At 42.4% G+C, this 17,049-nt stretch overlaps 2 protein-coding genes and 1 long non-coding RNA gene across 8 annotated transcripts in view; 1 reads left to right on the forward strand and 2 right to left on the reverse strand.

The window, feature by feature from the left end:
* Positions 1-5,467: 5,467 nt before the first annotated feature.
* Positions 5,468-8,130, reverse strand: LOC127373860 (uncharacterized). The gene is made up of 7 exons (XM_051418701.1): positions 8,083-8,130; positions 7,515-7,611; positions 7,311-7,398; positions 7,061-7,148; positions 6,114-6,205; positions 5,876-6,034; positions 5,468-5,567 (listed from the first exon to the last, which is right to left on the reverse strand). Exons 1-7 carry the CDS (start codon positions 8,128-8,130, stop codon positions 5,468-5,470), a joined length of 672 nt encoding a protein of 223 aa, XP_051274661.1.
* Positions 8,131-9,754: 1,624 nt separating this feature from the next.
* The window catches only part of ankfn1 (ankyrin repeat and fibronectin type III domain containing 1), an 84,344-nt gene continuing 77,049 nt past the window's right edge, over positions 9,755-17,049 (forward strand). For 4 of the 6 annotated variants that reach the window (XM_051418211.1, XM_051418212.1, XM_051418214.1 and 1 more), the window contains exons 1-3: positions 11,757-12,036; positions 12,312-12,539; positions 14,605-14,789. In XM_051418211.1, coding sequence (XP_051274171.1) covers positions 11,864-12,036; positions 12,312-12,539; positions 14,605-14,789 — 586 coding nt within the window. In that variant the 5' untranslated portion in view covers positions 11,757-11,863. Of the gene's footprint in view, positions 9,978-11,756; positions 12,037-12,311; positions 12,540-13,708; positions 14,104-14,604; positions 14,790-17,049 lie in introns of those variants that run through there. The other 2 variants (XM_051418213.1, XM_051418216.1) reach the window with 2 other exon arrangements.
* On the reverse strand, positions 10,779-11,630 carry LOC127373597 (uncharacterized). Its single transcript, XR_007886924.1, has 3 exons — positions 11,504-11,630; positions 11,284-11,450; positions 10,779-11,222 (listed from the first exon to the last, which is right to left on the reverse strand). It is a non-coding gene; the product is annotated as an uncharacterized LOC127373597 (long non-coding RNA).

Consider the following 17,049-nt stretch of genomic DNA (forward strand, 5'->3'; position numbering starts at 1 on the left):
GTTATAGATTGTAGATTTTTAAAAAGAATAAACCAAACTTCAGAATTTGTACTTCTGAATAAAGACATTTACAATTTATACCCTAACTAATATACAGTATGCACAAGATGCATGGATTTGTTTTGTGTTATGATATTTATATGTTTTTAAAATAAACTGGTTCAAACAATGAGTATAAAATGTAAAAATATTTAAATGGTGTCTAAGATACTGTAAAAGAAAAAATTGAAAAAACTCAAAATATCGTCTTCATTCAATCTCTCAGTTTTAAATCAAAATCCTAATAAACTAATAAAAATGATAATTTACTTTTCTTCTTTAAAAAAGATGTGTTTTTAAGTTTTAGAAACAAAAAACTGTATGTCAACAATAACAAAAAAATTAGGTTCACACTGATTTTTAATCACTCTCCTCTCCAGAACTTAGTCAACTTTCTTTTTCTTCTTCTTCTTCTTCTTCTTCTTCTTCATGTCTTTCGGGTCTGGTCCCACAGGACTGGTCCATCCCTAAGGTCGGGTCCCCCTAGTGGCCTGGCGCCCTTCTGTTTTGTGGAGTGAATTTGCAGCATTTTTCTTTGGCATTTGTTTGTGGGTTTGTAAATTTTTGCTTCTGCTTCGTTTCTGTGATTGCTGCGTTTTTCTGTTGGATTTGTTTTATGTGTTTGTGTGTTTTTGGTTTTGCATCATTCCTGTGTTTGCAGTGTTTTGCCGTTTGCGGCGCGTTTGCCTTTGTCGGCCACCGTAGAAATGCCCATGAACACACACTGTACCTTTTAAACTGTATAAATAAAAAATAAATAAATAAGGATAGTATCTTTAATTAAAGGACGTGAATACATTACATTACATGCAAGAACATACGTTTTATCAAATGTGATTAACTGTTGCAAGTGCTAAATTTAGAGACAACAGAGAGAGAAGATAGAGAGATAGAGAAAAAGGTTTTTTTGTCTGTTCAGCCCAAGTGCAATGTTGTCCCACCATTGTGGAGCCAGGACAGAGGACATAGAGGCTCTAGCATTGTGGAGTTCCCTGTGTTCGCAAGGAGGGCAGTCTAAGTCAAGGTGGTCTGCCTTGAATCCAGACTTGTGTGCAATACAATACATACAGTATACATACATACATACATACTGTAGAACAAAAGGGGATAAGAACCTCAACTTTCCAGTTTGTTATCCATCAGGATCAGAGCTGTGTTGTTGTTGTTTTTTTTTGGTTCAATACTTTTATTATTATTAGTAGTAGCAGCAACAATACTCCATATTCAATTGTACATTGTAACATATTCAGATCATGATAAGTCTCGTTTATGCACATTACACTCTCTATGCTGACCCCTCATGGGCCAACATTAAAAAGATAAACTTACATAGCTTCAGGTTACCTGTAATGATTGTATGCAGATATTACTTATAAATCAAGGTGGTGTAGTTCAAGCCACTTGTTGACACTCTCCACACTAACATTGCTCACTGCATGATACTCAGAACACCATAATCATGTTGCAGTCAAATCCTGGTTTTGGTGTTTACTGCAAAAAAAACCAACACTTTAATAAAAAGTGGCAATGTTTGCCTTTTTTTTTTTTTTTACCTTGTTTACGTTCACTGGTGGACTCAATTGACTCCCCTGGTCTACCAGGTATACAAAAAATGTCAAATTGTGCCCTCTTGAACGCACTTATTTGGTAGATAAAACATGATACAGAGCCCTCTAGGGCAGTGATTCTCAAACCTTTTTCATTAATGTACCCCCTTTGAAATATTTCTTCAGTACCCCTGAACAGTGCAAAACATTTTTGGTAAAAATAAAAGTGTCTATCCAGAGGTACAATACAGCGCTGCTGCATCGTTGTCTGATCAAAAACCTTGTAACTGAAGAGCTTAAATGCTACATTTCAAATATCTAAAATCACTAAATTCATGGCCAATTTTTTGTCATTTTGAAATAACATAGATAGCAGTGAACTTGCATTGAACTGCATCTTTTTGGGGGTGGCTACGTGAACTCCTAGGGATACTTCTGAGTACTTCTACTGGAGTAGAACTTTAAATGTTGATTTTAAAAATATCAGTGCAATAATGCATAGTTCCTAAAATAATTATACTATAAGTTCAATAAAAAATGTAAATGTGAGTTTGATAAACCATATTTTTATATTCAGTATTCCTGTTTCAACTGCAGTAAAACCTCTGCAGTTGCCTCCTGCCATAGGCAATAACAAAGCTCATATTTATCAGTAAATTGTAAGTACAACTTATAAAAAAATGCAGTTCAATACAACTTCAATGCCGTCTTATTTTTGTAAGATGGCAAAAAATTGGCCATGAATTTGAAGTAATTTCAAGACAACTGTTTTCATTAAATCTTTGAATTTAAGTCAAATATTATGTCACTGAACTGAACCTGTTGATTAATTTTAAAATGTGCTTTTTGTTTCTATTCTAAACCGTTTCATTGTCCCATGAAGACTTTACCTAGTGTGTGTTTGACTATATTGTCATTAATTATCTGGTTATACAGCAGGATGGGTGCCCACAGAAGTTACATTTGTTAACAATTTCTATTAACACTTCTATCTGCTTACAACTACAAGGACTAAGGACACCAGGATAGTCCTACAACCAAAACACTAAAACAACCTAAAAGATTGCTGGAACCTTCTCGATCGATCCAACAATGACCTTGAGGACCAAATAATAAGCATCAGAACCCTTAGCCCCTAGAAACTCCTCAGTTGTTAAATACAGTAATAAACTTACCTCATATATGCTTACAACTACATTACAGTGTATTATATACTTGTATAAATGTACTTAAGAGTAAAGAGTTACCATATTTATTCGAGGACCCCTTACTTGTTTTGTCTGGAGCTTTCAGCAGCATCTTCCAGTCTTCCCAAGATAATGAAGTTAGTGAACACACCATCCTCTTGAAAATCAGTATTGATATTCAACATCTGAGCTTCTGATACTCAAGTCAAGTCAGCTAAATTTACAAACCAAATAGGTGAGTGAGATATCAATCATCATCAGCATCATTGGCACCGGATCCTCCCAAGGCTGCGTTCTTTCTTCTCTACTCTTCTCCCTGTACACCAACAGCTGCACCTCCAGTCACCAGTCCGTCAGGCTCCTGAAGTTCGCGGATGACACCTCCCTCATTGGGCTCACCTCTGGTGGAGATGAGTCTGCCTACAGATGGGAGAATGACCATCTAGTGACCTGGTGCACCCAGAACAACCTGGAGCTTAATGCTCTAAAAACAGTGGAGATGGTTGTGGACTTTAGAGGGACCCCACTGACACTGACTCTTATACCCACCCTGTATATATGCATTACATTAATGCACTCTCGTCTTCTGTACAGTTTCTTATCTTTCTTATCTTGATTTATTTATATTTTTAAAAGTACTTTATTCTTGTGTGATTTTTGTGTGATTTGTATATTCTTTTGTGATTTGTATATTTTTGTGTGATTGTATATTTTAAGCACCATTGCACCAAGATAAATTCCTTGTATGTGTAAAAACCTACCTGGCAATAAATCTGATTCTGATTCTGAGTCTAATAACCAAGTCTGATTTACTCAAGTTTAAGTCATAGATACTGAAGTTTAAAATGAAGTCTGTGTCATCAATATTCAAATTGGAGTAACATTCCAGTAATATTAAAGTTATGATCCAGAAATATCCAAGACAAGTGAACCACTCAAGATAAGACCATCAAGGTGATTTTATGTCCTTTAAGGATGTTGACCCACCATTCAACACTGACTCTAAAACAAAAAACTAAAGTTTTATTTTTTTAGCGTTAAGATGATCACAACTCGGTCTCTCTTCACTTCCTCCTGAAGCAGTTCACAATTGGAAAGAAGGTTTCTAATACTTTGTAGATGTCAGCTTCTGTTTTAGCTCCTGGAATTTAACACAAGACTTAAACATTAGAGCTTTATTTATACTCACAATGAAGTTAACAAATATTCTACCAATTAAGAGATGTAAGAACAAGTTGGTAAAGTCTGGGAAGAGCATAGGAGACAGGATCATGTTCATGATCATAAAAAAAACTAGAATCTCCTAAAGGAACACTGGAGCTATAAAGGACCTCTTAACCCTCCTCAGTGACCACAAAAACTACCATAGGATTTACCTAACCACCTAACAGACCTTTATAACCCCTTGCAACCATCAGAAAGTACTGCAAGACCATATTTAATAACCCTTAAAACTAAATACCCATTCAACTGCTTCAGTGACCACTGAAACATCCTAAAGGAACACTACAACCACCTAAAGAAGAACAGCCTAAAAAAACATCATACCGCCAATAGGAAAACTACCTATGGGGCCTCTAGTATCTCCTTGATGGCCTAAGAATCCTTAGAACTTGCTCAGTGAACACTAGAACTTCCACAAAAGCTTCAAAACATGTATTACTACTTAAAGGATGTCTAGATCAATAACCTCAAGAACTTCTTAAAGAAACACTAGAACTATCTAAATGACTCCTAGAACTTTGACAATCTCTCCAAGAACGACTTACAGGACCTCTAAAGCCACATAATAAGCAGACACATATAAAATTATCAGAACCTCCTCAGTCGAGGGGACTATGTAAAGGACGCATATCATTTCTTTAGTTTCAAGTACCACCTAGAACCCCCCAGAGGTATACTAGAACTACCTACAGGTCCCCTCACAACCTCTACTTTGCTGACTAGAACCTCCTTATGGAACAACTATTTACAGGATAAAAATCATTTCTACAAGTAATACCTACAGGACTCCCTGAACCTTTCATTGGAACACTAGAACTACCTAGTGACAACTTTAGTATCCACACTGAACATAGGAACCATCCAACATTAGAACTACCTAAAGGACTTCTGGAACTTTCTAGATCTGTCCAGGAGTGACTTAGAGGACCTCTAGAGCCAAATAATAAGCAGACCCAAATGAAACAACCACTAAACGCTCCTTGATGAACATAAACACTATGTGAGGGACTTCCAGAATTCCTGCAGTGAACTACTAGAACTACCTAATGGACGCATACAATCTGCGCAGTTTCTACAAATACTACCTAGAACCTTTCAGGGGAACATCATAACTACAAAGGGGACTATCCTGAGTGACCATTAGAACACTCCAAAGGTACACTAGAACTAGTTAAAGGACCCCTACCACCTCTCTAACTCCCCACAAGAACCTCTTTAAGGAACCCTATAACTATTTAAAGGTCTGGAGTGTCGAGTTTAGTGGCGGTGTAGTTGCAGATTGCAACTCTCTCAATTCACCCTCTCCTTCTAAGGGTGTGGGGGAAACTACAGTGGCCACAAACAAGCAGAAAATGGCCCTATCTAGAGCCAGTGTCTGGTTTGTCTATTCTGGGCTACTGTAGAAACATGATGGTTCAACATGGCAGCCTGCATGCAAGGCAACCATGGGTGTGTGGACAAAAACAGAGCTCAGTTACCACTCAAAGACATTTTCCCAGATGAAAAGATGGACACAGTGATACCAGGCACCCCCTTGTAGTGGAGGCCAGGAAACAGCTCGGGTTCATAACTGGGGAGAGTGAAAAACACACAAATCCTGACTTAGAATCTGCAATCAAATGTTGTTTAAACTGAAACTTCACTAATGATCCATTAAAAAGACATCAGCAGCACAGAAACACTACATCCTGTCAGCAGCACAAGCTCATACATTTGGGGTGGCTGTGGCTCAGAGGTGGAGCGGTAGATCCACCATCTTTGTGCTCAACTAAACTTTAAAAAAGACTTTACAAGAAGTGTACTTTTATGGGAATCTTCAGTAGGACAAAATGCATTCAGATGGGAGATTGTGGCTAACCACAGCCGGTGTCTCCTGACCTGCAGTCGTGATGGTGGGCCAGTCGCTCTAAACTGACTGGGAAGCTGTTGCAGCTGGCCACCAGGTTATGGATCTTGAAGTTCAGAAAGTGGGCAGGGAAGCCCAGCTTCTGCACTATGCGGGTATACTTTCTGGCCGCCAGCCGTGACCCCTCCACACTACACAGAGGAGAGGAGAAAGGGTTCATACACTGCCCCGACAATAGTCCACAGTTACTGGAGATGAGTTCAGACAGACCTTTTGGCTCCTGTACACACAATATTCCCAGATTTGTAGATCAGTGCTGTGGTTCTCGGCTGACGGATCCTCATGATGAGCGCCTTGTAAGTCTGAAACACAACAAGAAGACTTAAGAACAACAAGCTGCTTTAAAGGAGTCATATTATGCCCCTTTTCAGGCTCATAATTTGTGGCTCTACTACAATAGGTTTAGATGTTTTAATGTTCAAAAAACACATTATTTTGCTCATACTGCCTGTAACTAAGCACCTCTTCAGGTGCTCTTTTCAGCCTCTGTCTGAAACAATACATTTTAGCTCCTGTCTTTTTAAGGCCCCCCTTCCGAAAGGCCCAGTCTGCTCTGATTGGTCAGCATTATGACGTGGATGACACGGATGACGCTTTCTCGTTCGCTCGCTCGCTTGTAGCGGAACTCCGCAAGACAACAACGAAGTAACGTGGGTTGCAAGTTTGATGACGTCAGAAATGGGCAAAAAATCTGAACACTGTTTTATCTCCTGTATTCTGACTGAGGCAGCCCACAAAAACATGACTGAGTCATCTCTTTTCTCACTTTGCCTGCTGATAGGCACTCCAGATTCCCAAATGTATATGAGCAAATGATTAAAAAGTTGGTTTTGCATAATATGTCCCCTTTAAAGGTTATTTTCCAGATATCAGTTTGCCTCAACTTGGACTTCAAGACATAGATTTAAAGTCGACACACTATTTTCAATTGTTCTCTTTGAAATGAAGCCAGTTTACTCATCTAGAGCTCGATATCTGCTTGAGTCCATTTTTTCTGTTTCTGGTGGTGGGCGCTGACGGGTGCACCAGCTGTTTTTTCCATCGCACTTTGTCGAGGCCACATCAGAAGTGATGTGTCTTAATGGGGGTGCTTTTGCCAGCTTTTTTAAAATTAGTAGAATTTTAAAGTAGAATCTCCTGTTTTCAGGTTTCTGTACCTTTGGGTTGTACTCTACGTTCCACGCTTTGCAAGCAATTACGTTCAGGTCAAGACAGCAGCCCAGCTTCACTGTAGAGGTCACGTTCCTGCACACAAACACACAGACTTTTACAACAACACATGAATGCGACATGATGATACAAATTCGGTAAGAGCGGATATTGAAGTCACAGTACAGTCTGTGACCTACTGAGGAGGGTCATGTGATGTAATCTAAAGCTCCAGAACAGCTACTAAATGAACCTTACTGTATCTGTGGGAGGATTTCTGGCATCACGGGGGTCGAGAGACGAACGGGGGAAGCGTCCAGCTCTGGCATGGGCCAACTAACTGTTCCTGCTGAGAAATTCTGGGAGTTGTGGTCCGGACTGCTGTCTGGGAACAGGAGGACAGTTGTCCTCTCTGCTGTTGGTTCAGTGTTTGGATCAGTGTTGCTGTTGTTGCTGCATTACCTGCGTCTTCCTGGTAGAGCTCATCAGGCAGTAAGCTGAAGAACAGCTCATCGCCCGACTCTTCATTCACTTCCTGTTTCTCCATCTTTGAGGGGTCCTGCAGCACGAGAGTGAATCAGAACTGAACTGAACCAACGATGAATTGATCCTTCTTACAACTGCTGTATCCAAAGAGCACAAACTGTGGATGAATCCACTGCTGAAAATACTCCTGAATGTTTGAGAAAAACTACAGTTGAGTCAGGAAATTACTGAACCTTTTTACGAAAATGAGTTTTTGTCTTCAGTCACTACGATTATAATGCTTCAGACGGGACAAACTGCACCATCAGTGTACTTTGTGGCCAAATCAAAATCAGGTAATTAGTCTAATTAAACTAAACAGTTTCTGACCTTGTAGAATTTCATATTTTTCTTCTAAATATTAGTTTTATTTTGCAACCCTTAAAATAGATTTAGCGTTCCTTCTGTGAGTGTTTTTTTCTTTGACAGCTTCTAACACAGCATTATAAGATTGCTGCATTTAGTCAGACATGTCATTACTGACCCTTTAACAGCTTTTACTCACGTTTACAATGAAGTTATCAAAGTACCGGTCCAGCGCCGACTCGTCCATCTGCAGAGGCTTTCAAGGCACTTTAAAGGAACTTAATAAACGTATAAAGTTATAATGTATGACTCTGGGACGCTGCGGTATATTTACTGAAACGCTTACATTCAAACAGGTCATGACAACACTGTTGCTAGGTGACAAAGACGAACATTACCTTGATCTTTTTCAAAAATATTAATAACAGTTTTGGAGTTGGAGGTTAGAAAAGCAATCTCCTGTGTCAGTAGCTCACAGATACCTGGTCAGGTCTAATACCTGGAGAGAGTTCAAATGGAAAGTCATGACAAGATCCTTCAGGAACCAATAAGATCTAATGAGTGCTGGAGGAGATGTATTGATTATTTTTGTGTGTCTGAATGGAGAAACATTTTATCATATTAACACTGAGGATCTCAAAACAGCTGGCGATTCTGTAGAAACTGTAAACTGCATGTATGGAAGTAAAATAATAAATACAGTTATAACTTTATTTTAGTTGCAGAAATGATCAACTGACAAACATTAAAGGAATATTTTATTTCTCTTTCTTTCTGAGACGTCAACACCTCAAACTCATCTTTTATTACTCAAAAACCTGCTTTAATTTGACCTTTTTTAAAGTTATTCTGTCGTATTATTTCTGTTTTTAATTGAACTTTAGATCAATAATAATACGTTTCGCTTCACAAAGAAAACATAAAGCCATAAAATCATTTAAAAAGAAAATAACTGTAAAATAAAGTTTTATTCTGATGTCCTTCCTGACTGATGAGACCAGACTGACGCCTGGTGGTGGAAAGAGGAACATAATCAACAATCTCACATATTAATACCACAACAACAACAACAACAACAATAATAATGTATCTAAATAAACTTTATTAAACAGCACTACCGATCCAAAGTGAACCAGCAGACAGTGAGGGACGATTACAGATAATCACATTTATAGAAAATAAAGAAAAATAAACATATAAATGCAGTAATTGATAAATAATGCAGACAGAGAACAGTTCTTATGCATCATTACAGCATAAACAGCCTCTGATCTCTCCATCAGTTCATCCTCCCCCTTTCTTTCCCCTTCCTCCTTTACATTAAATATTCATTTTCTCTTTCCTATATTTCTTCCTTTCCACTTTCCTTCCTCTTCCTCTTCTCTCTTTAAATCACTTTCCCAATGTTTTCCTTCCCCATTCCTTCTATCATTCCTCACATTTTTCCCTCTTCCTTTCTTTCCTTCCTTTTTAAATTTTCCTCCACCCTTCTCCCCCCAATCTCATGTTTCCTTCCTTCTTTCTTTCACCATTTATCTCCCTTTAATCCATCTCTCTTATCTTTCTTTGGATCACTTTCCATTATTTCTTTCCTCCTTCCGATCCGTCTTCCTTTCCATGTTTCCTTCCTTCCTTTATATTCTGTATTTCCTCCTTCAACTGGAGACGGATGACAGTAAAACTTCATTTTCATTGTACTTTTAACTACTTTTAAGAATTTTACTGTAACTGTATATAATATATTATAATATGAATATATAATCTATATAATAATCTAAGTCATTATTTTGATAAACTCTCTCATTATAATAACTTCACAGACACCCCCCCCCCCCGGTTAATTGCTGCTGAGTGTGTGTGAGTCCGCCCGGGACCGAGGCTCGGCCCTCCCAGCTGTGGGACTGGGCGTCAGTGCGGTGGGTGAACCGCAGTGAAACCTGAGCCCGCTCCGGCCTGCAGCCCCGCTGTATTTTGGGATGTTTTACACGGAGCAGGACAAAGACACGTTACCAGGCGGGAGCCCAGTCTGATGTCCCTGCGCCGGGAACCGAAGGACCGACATTGTTCCTGCGGAAGAAGGAGGACTCAGAGACGGTAAAGTAGTGCTCGGTTCCCGGCTGCTTCTGTCGCCTCTCCGCGGCCGTTAGGAGGCGGATTAACGGACACTTTGCTGCAGTCGGTCGGTCGGTTCTGGAGCTGGAGGACAGCTGACTGGACGGGTTCTGGTTTGAGGAGGTTTTAGGGGCGTTAAACGGACCGGTGTGTCGGTACCAGCGTGCTGCTTTAATGAGCGTCACCGGGCGGACTGACCACAACAGTAGCCACGTGTGGTCTCCCGTTAGCGCCATCTGTCCTCCACCGGCCACCGTCCGGTTAATGAACCCAACCGGCAGCTTAATGACTGCCTCAACCACCGACAGCGACCGTTAGTGTCCCGGTGACAATCTGTCCTCCACCGGCCACCGTCCGGTTAATGAACCCAACCGGCAGCTTAATGACTGCCTCAACCACCGACAGCGACCGTTAGTGTCCCGGTGACAGTTTAACCGCCACTCTCAATGAGTGCGCGAGACACAGCGAAGTAACCGTTTCACCATGGCAACGGACCCGCTGCCTAGTTACCAGCTAACTAGCTAAATGTACAACCTACGGTTAACTAAGAAATTAATGCTAGGAACTAGCCAAAAACTATATTAACTTATTTAACAAGAGCTAACAAGTTGATATAAGGAGCTAGTTTAGATATTAATCAACCATTAATAAGCCAATGTTAACAGCTAGTTAACAACTAATACATTAATGTTCACAACTAGCCACCAGCTTTACTAACAAGCTATCTTTTTTTACAGGAGCTAACCAGCTAATGTGTTAATAACTAATGCTAACTAGCTAACTAGCCTAACTAACAAGCTAAACCAGGTTGCCAAGAAATAACTGACGAGTCAATGTCCGGCAAACCAGTTAACTAACAAGCCAACGGTACCAACTAGTTAACAAATATCAGCTACTAACTAACCAACTAACTAACTAACTAACTAACTAACCAACCAACCAACCAACCAACCAACCAACTAACTAACTAACTAACTAACTAACTAACTAACTAACTAACTAACTAACCAACCAACCAACCAACCAACCAACCAACTAACTAACTAACTAACTAACTAACTAACCAACCAACCAAGAAACTAAATAACAACACGTGTTACCAGTTAGCAGTAAATTAATTAACAAGCTTATAACAGATGGAAGATGCTGTCTGTCTTTCAGCTGACCTGTCTGTCTCTCCTCAGATATGTCTGAAGATGGTGTCTGTCTGTCTGTCTGTCAGCTAACCTGTCTGTCTCTCCTCAGATATGTCTGAAGATGCTGTCTGTCTGTCTGTCTGTCAGCTGACCTGTCTGTCTCTCCTCAGATATGGCTGAAGATGCTGTCTGTCTGTCTGTCAGCTGACCTGTCTGTCTCTCCTCAGATATGGCTGAAGATGGTGTCTGACTGTCAGCTGACCTGTCTGTCTCTCCTCAGATATGGCTGAAGATGCTGTCTGTCTGTCTGTCAGCTGACCTGGCTGTCTCTCCTCAGATATGGCTGAAGATGGTGTCTGTCTGTCAGCTGACCTGTCTGTCTCTCCTCAGATATGGCTGAAGATGGTGTCTGACTGTCAGCTGACCTGTCTGTCTCTCCTCAGATATGGCTGAAGATGCTGTCTGTCTGTCTGTCAGCTGACCTGTCTGTCTCTCCTCAGATATGGCTGAAGATGGTGTCTGTCTGTCAGCTAACCTGTCTGTCTCTCCTCAGATATGGCTGAAGATGGTGTCTGTCTGTCAGCTGACCTGTCTGTCTCTCCTCAGATATGGCTGAAGATGCTGTCTGTCTGTCTGTCTCTCCTCAGATTTGGCTGAAGATGCTGTCTGTCTGTCTGTCTGTCTGTCTGTCTGTCAGCTGACCTGTCTGTCTCTCCTCAGATATGGCTGAAGATGCTGTCTGTCTGTCTGTCAGCTGACCTGTCTGTCTCTCCTCAGATATGGCTGAAGATGTCCGTGGACTCTGATAACTCCTGTGTTTTGCTGTCATCGCGAGACTCCAGGACGTCCTGCGTCTTCCAGACTGCAGACGAGAAAGATGAGCTCCCCGGAGCGGGAGAGGAGAGGTACCCGACTCCAATAATCACTGATGTATTAGTGATCAATAAGATTGATTATGTTATTTAATTTACAGTCAGTTATAGAATTATGATGGAAGAGCTGCATCCCGACGTCAGAGGGATCGAACATCAAACACCTGCTGAGTTTGGATTTTGAGGCCAGATGTCAGATTATTGATCAGTGTATTGATCAGCTTTACTTATAGAAGCTTTAACGGGTTGATTCTGGGCTTATCTGGGTTGTCATGACCTCTGACCTCTGAATGTGTCTCCTCCCGCAGCGTTCTGGAGATGCTGAGCTACTCCAAGTTCTCCGACCTGGAGACATGGCTGTGCATGCCGTCCTCGCTGCTGCTGTCCAGGACCACGCTGGACTCCACCCGCACCTCCTCCGACTCCTCCAACTCCTCCTGCTCTCACGCATCCAACCACTCCTCCCCGCCGATCTCCTCCTCCTCCTCCCGCCGCTCCACCTGCAGCGAGCCGGGGGAGGCCGACACACCACTCAGGTAGGAGGTCAAAGGTCACCTGTTTGTAGACTTTGATGTTTTATAGGACGGGCGACAGACGTCTATTTTTAATTCTGTTTCAGCAGAGAGACTAAAGCTCAGCTGCACCCGGTACCTAAAAATGGGCTCTGTAATCAGCTCAGTAATCTCCTCCTCCTCCTCCTCCTCCTCCTCCTCCTCCTCCTTCAGCCAGCAGAAACGTTGCTCCTCATGAAGTATTTGTCTGGCTCCATGGTGATGGCAGTAATGTAGGGGGAGATAAGCCTGAGGGGAAACACTGTTTACAGATGTGGGGGGAAACACACTGCTGATATAAGGAAGTCATTATGAGGTAGCGGGAACCTAAAGCACCAATATCGGTGATTTTAGAGTAGAAAAGGAGTAAACACTGTAAACAAATGGTGGTGTGAAAGATATTTACAGCGTAAAACAATGATGTATAAATCCAGGTGAACTCTGCTATAATACAATAATCAGGCTTACATTTACAGCAGAGTACTGTTATTATTGGATTGTTATTATTTTTATCTGAAACATTTGGACTCTTTAAGTGCATTTTCTTTAAATCAGTCATTTTATGATTATTAGTTACATATTTTTCACATTATTTTACATTAAACATATAAAATCCCAGACTTGTACAGCGGCGTTGTCTGTATGTTGTATCCCAACACCTTTACTGACATTTAAATCTGATAATGAACAAACTAATGAAATACATGTAACAGGATACAGAGTGAAGCCTGGCTGTGTGTTTCCTTCTGTTCGACTGTTTAAACGCTCTAAACTTAAATGATCGGCTCAATCGACGGTGAAATTAGTTGCCAGGAAACATCCCTAAAACATTCACCAAATGGCAAAATAGTGAATGTTTGTGGAAGAATATAAGATAAAGGTAAAGAAATAACTTTATTAGAGAATATTTAGCTTCAGTATTCTGTTTTCATATCAGCGCTCATCTGATAGCACATACGCTAAAATACAGATATATCTGCAATAGTTCGGATATCTGCCGATAAATGTGATTCTGACTGCAGGTTGTTTTTAAATGAGCATCCATACAGCAGTCAGATCTGGATATTGGATGTCCCACTGTCCCCCCCCGCCCCGAAGGTTTCCTTTCATTTGACACAAAGACCTCTTGACTGATCAACTCTGATATCTGAAGCACTTGACTGTTGACCACACACACACACACACACACACACACACACACACACACACACACACACACACACACACACACACTCTCTCACAGTGAGGTAAGGTAACACCCCTGTTGAGCATTGGCCCTGTTCCCTCAGCTGTGGACCTCCTCTCCACTGTGTGATTATGTTTCCTGATTTGGATGCTGACAACCTTCAGACAAACTCTCCCAAACTCACTGGCGGCTGTGGCGGATTCAAACGCACGTCGTCTTTTGAACGTGATGCGGTGAAGCGCGGCGGTCGTAGATGTTGAGTTGGTCTCAACTGTTGGATTTCGTCTCACGGGGGAAAAACAAGGGAAGCTGCCGAGCCAGAAGGTCATGGCGGAGCCGCAGCTACGTCGTCTCAGAGGCCAGGTACGCCGTCCGTCTGTACGCCGTCCGTCTGTTCGCCGTCCGTCTGTACGCCGTCCGTCTGTTCGCCGTCCGTCTGTACGCCGTCCGTCTGTACACGCTGCGTCTGTTGTACTGTGAACTTGGTTCCCAGTATCCGGTTTATTATTAAACTAGAACATAAAAACTGAAAGAGTAGCTGAAGAAGTATTTCTGCTGGTATTGAAAGTTTCCACAAGTCCTGGAAAACCTGGAAACACCTGGAGCCAGAAACTGTCTGTATTGAGATGGAGGAATCTGTGTTGGGTAAAATGTTGAAATGGCCACCAACAATCACAGATTGCCGATATATTCACACACTCTTAACGCCAATATATCGTCAGTCGGTGATGATGAAGGTCCTGGAAGGTCCTGGAAGGTCCTGGAAAGTGATATCTTGAAACGAGTTGGAACCCTGCTTTAGAGACCGCAGCCATAAAAGACCCTTTAATCCTTACTCTGGAGCTTTCCTGTTCTTCCCTGCAGGTCATCGGAGAGAGAGTCCACCTTCCTCACCCCGGCCCTGGGGAAGGAGTTGCCGTTCCTCGCCACGTCCCTCCTCCCCATCCTCTCCTCCACCCCTGTCGCCTCCGCCTCCCACAGCGGGGTCAGCATCAGGAAGCGGCGGCGGCTCGCTGCCAGTCCTGGAGGACTCCACTGGAACTCTGCAGGTGAGATCAGCCAATCACAAACCAGCACTTTGATTTATCTACGTGATTTATGTAAATTAGGGTGGACAAAATATTAGAAACACCTCCAACTGCAGCCTCCAACATGAACTTCAATCTCAGTTTGAAACACAAACACTGAACATTATAACCTTCATGAAGACAGCAGCACTGCTCAGGAGTTCAATCTGGATCCAGATTAAGGTTCTCTCGGTTGTCTCGGATGTGTCGATCTGATACAGTTCGTACATTTAATGTGTATTTGTAGCTCAGTTGTGTCTGGAAAGTGTTTTAATATCTCTCGTGTTGTTGCTCGTGCAAGCTGAGTTATCGTACACAGACTCCTTGACAGGTGTCACCATCAGTCTGTCCGACTTTCATTCTTCACCAATTCACCACTTCAGGGGGTACTGATGTGGTCGTATCTATATATATACTATAACTCGTATCAGTAAATCTTCACATCAGTAAAAACTACCCAATAGTATATCAATAATAAGTATTTCACAGTGGGGTTGGTGTTAGTTTAAATAATGGACCTGAACACGTATCCAACCCCCACAGCCTAACTGTGTGCTGTCCCTGTCAGTCCCTGTCAGTCCCTGTCAGTCCCTGTCAGTCCCTGTCAGTCGCTGTCAGTCCCTGTCAGTCGCTGTCAGTCGCTGTCAGTCGCTGTCAGTCCCTGTCAGTCCCTGTCAGTCCCTGTCAGTCCCTGTCAGTCGCTGTCAGTCCCTGTCAGTCCCTGTCAGTCCCTGTCAGTCGCTGTCAGTCCCTGTCAGTCCCTGTCAGTCGCTGTCAGTCGCTGTCAGTCCCTGTCAGTCGCTGTCAGTCGCTGTCAGTCCCTGTCAGTCGCTGTCAGTCCCTGTCAGTCGCTGTCAGTCGCTGTCAGTCGCTGTCAGTCACTATCAGTCCTGGAGGAGAGCTGGTTCCTCTCTGATCCGCTCTCTGTCTCCTTCAGAAGTTCATCCACAACGTTCTGGTTTGTGAACCCAGTGGAAACACAGCGCAGACCCTAGAACCCCCACAGGTTGTTAAAGCGCAGTGTCCAGTGGAAACACAGCGCAGACCCTAGAACCCCCACAGGTTGTTAAAGCGCAGTGTCCAGTGGAAACACAGCGCAGACCCTAGAACCCCCACAGGTTGTTAAAGCGCAGTGTCCAGTGGAAACACAGCGCAGACCCTAGAACCCTCACAGGTTGTTAAAGCGCAGTGTCCAGTGGAAACACAGCGCAGACCCTAGAACCCCCACAGGTTGTTAAAGCGCAGTGTCCAGTGGAAACACAGCGCAGACCCTAGAACCCCCACAGGTTGTTAAAGCGCAGTGTCCGGTGGTATGAAACCGACGGGTGGGCGATGATAAGAGCGCTCAGCAGGGGTCAACAGGTTTGTGTTGGTGGATACAAACAGGAAGCCGACCGACTGAGTTTGGGATCAGTGTGAAGTTGTGGACGTGCCGTCAGGAATGTTTATAACACACACACAGAACGTTGTTTATGCCGAGCAGCTTCCTGTGAGAGCGAGCTCGTCCTTTAGCTCCACCCTTCTGGAGAATGATAATGAGCTTCCTGTCAGATTACAGCTCAGGCTCCATCTTTGTTGTTTAAAATAGTCAGTTGGAAGAGTGCAACGGAGGGAAAACACTAAAGAATCAGCGTTTTAAGGAGATGAAATATGTATTTCTGTTCTTTCCTTCAGTTCACTGGATCATTTGTGTGTTTACTCGAGTAACAGAAGTTAATATTGTCCCTTTAATCTGTGTCACTGCAGCAGTTTGAGCCCAAAATAATCATCTGTTTCTGTGCTTCACTGTCAATAATCAGATCCAAATGATGGCGATCTGTATACAGTCTGGATTCAGACTCTGGGTTAGTTCATAGTAAACCAGTTGGAATCAGTAACAGACTCGTATCTTCCTTTGGTGGAGACTCTGAGCTGCGTCTCGTTCTTCAGATGTTTTTGTTCCCTCGAGGCGTTTAAAGCCTCTCGAGGATCCTGAGTTAGTGACTCTGTATATTGTGTTGATGGGATTATTACTGTTGTCTTCTGCCTGAATACCAAACATACTGTCAGCTTCCCATGACGAGGGTTTGACCTCGGGTCTCTGAGCTGCGTCACACATGTTGGCTCAGAGCGTCGCCCTTCTTCAGTGTTACTAAAGCGAAGACGAGCGTGTTGTTAAGAGGAAGATCATCACAAAGAAACGCTGCTGAACGAACAGTTTGTGTTGCCTCCAGAGAAAACTGAGCAGGAAGTTACTGTAGAG

The sequence above is a fragment of the Dicentrarchus labrax genome, unplaced genomic scaffold, assembly GCF_905237075.1.
Source record: "Dicentrarchus labrax unplaced genomic scaffold, dlabrax2021, whole genome shotgun sequence".
Lineage (NCBI taxonomy): Eukaryota > Metazoa > Chordata > Actinopteri > Moronidae > Dicentrarchus > Dicentrarchus labrax.

What these genes read in the sequence shown, in the direction of transcription:
- LOC127373860 (XM_051418701.1), bottom strand. Translation starts at nt 8,130, where the DNA reads ATGGACGAGTCGGCGCTGGACCGGTACTTTGATAACTTCATTGTAAAC. An exon ending in ACGTAGAGTACAACCCAAAG is followed by an intron (nt 6,206 to 7,060) that starts GTACAGAAACCT and finishes GTTGTGTTTCAG; the next exon opens with ACTTACAAGGCGCTCATCAT. An exon ending in GCCCACCATCACGACTGCAG is followed by an intron (nt 5,568 to 5,875) that starts GTCAGGAGACAC and finishes CACTCTCCCCAG; the next exon opens with TTATGAACCCGAGCTGTTTC.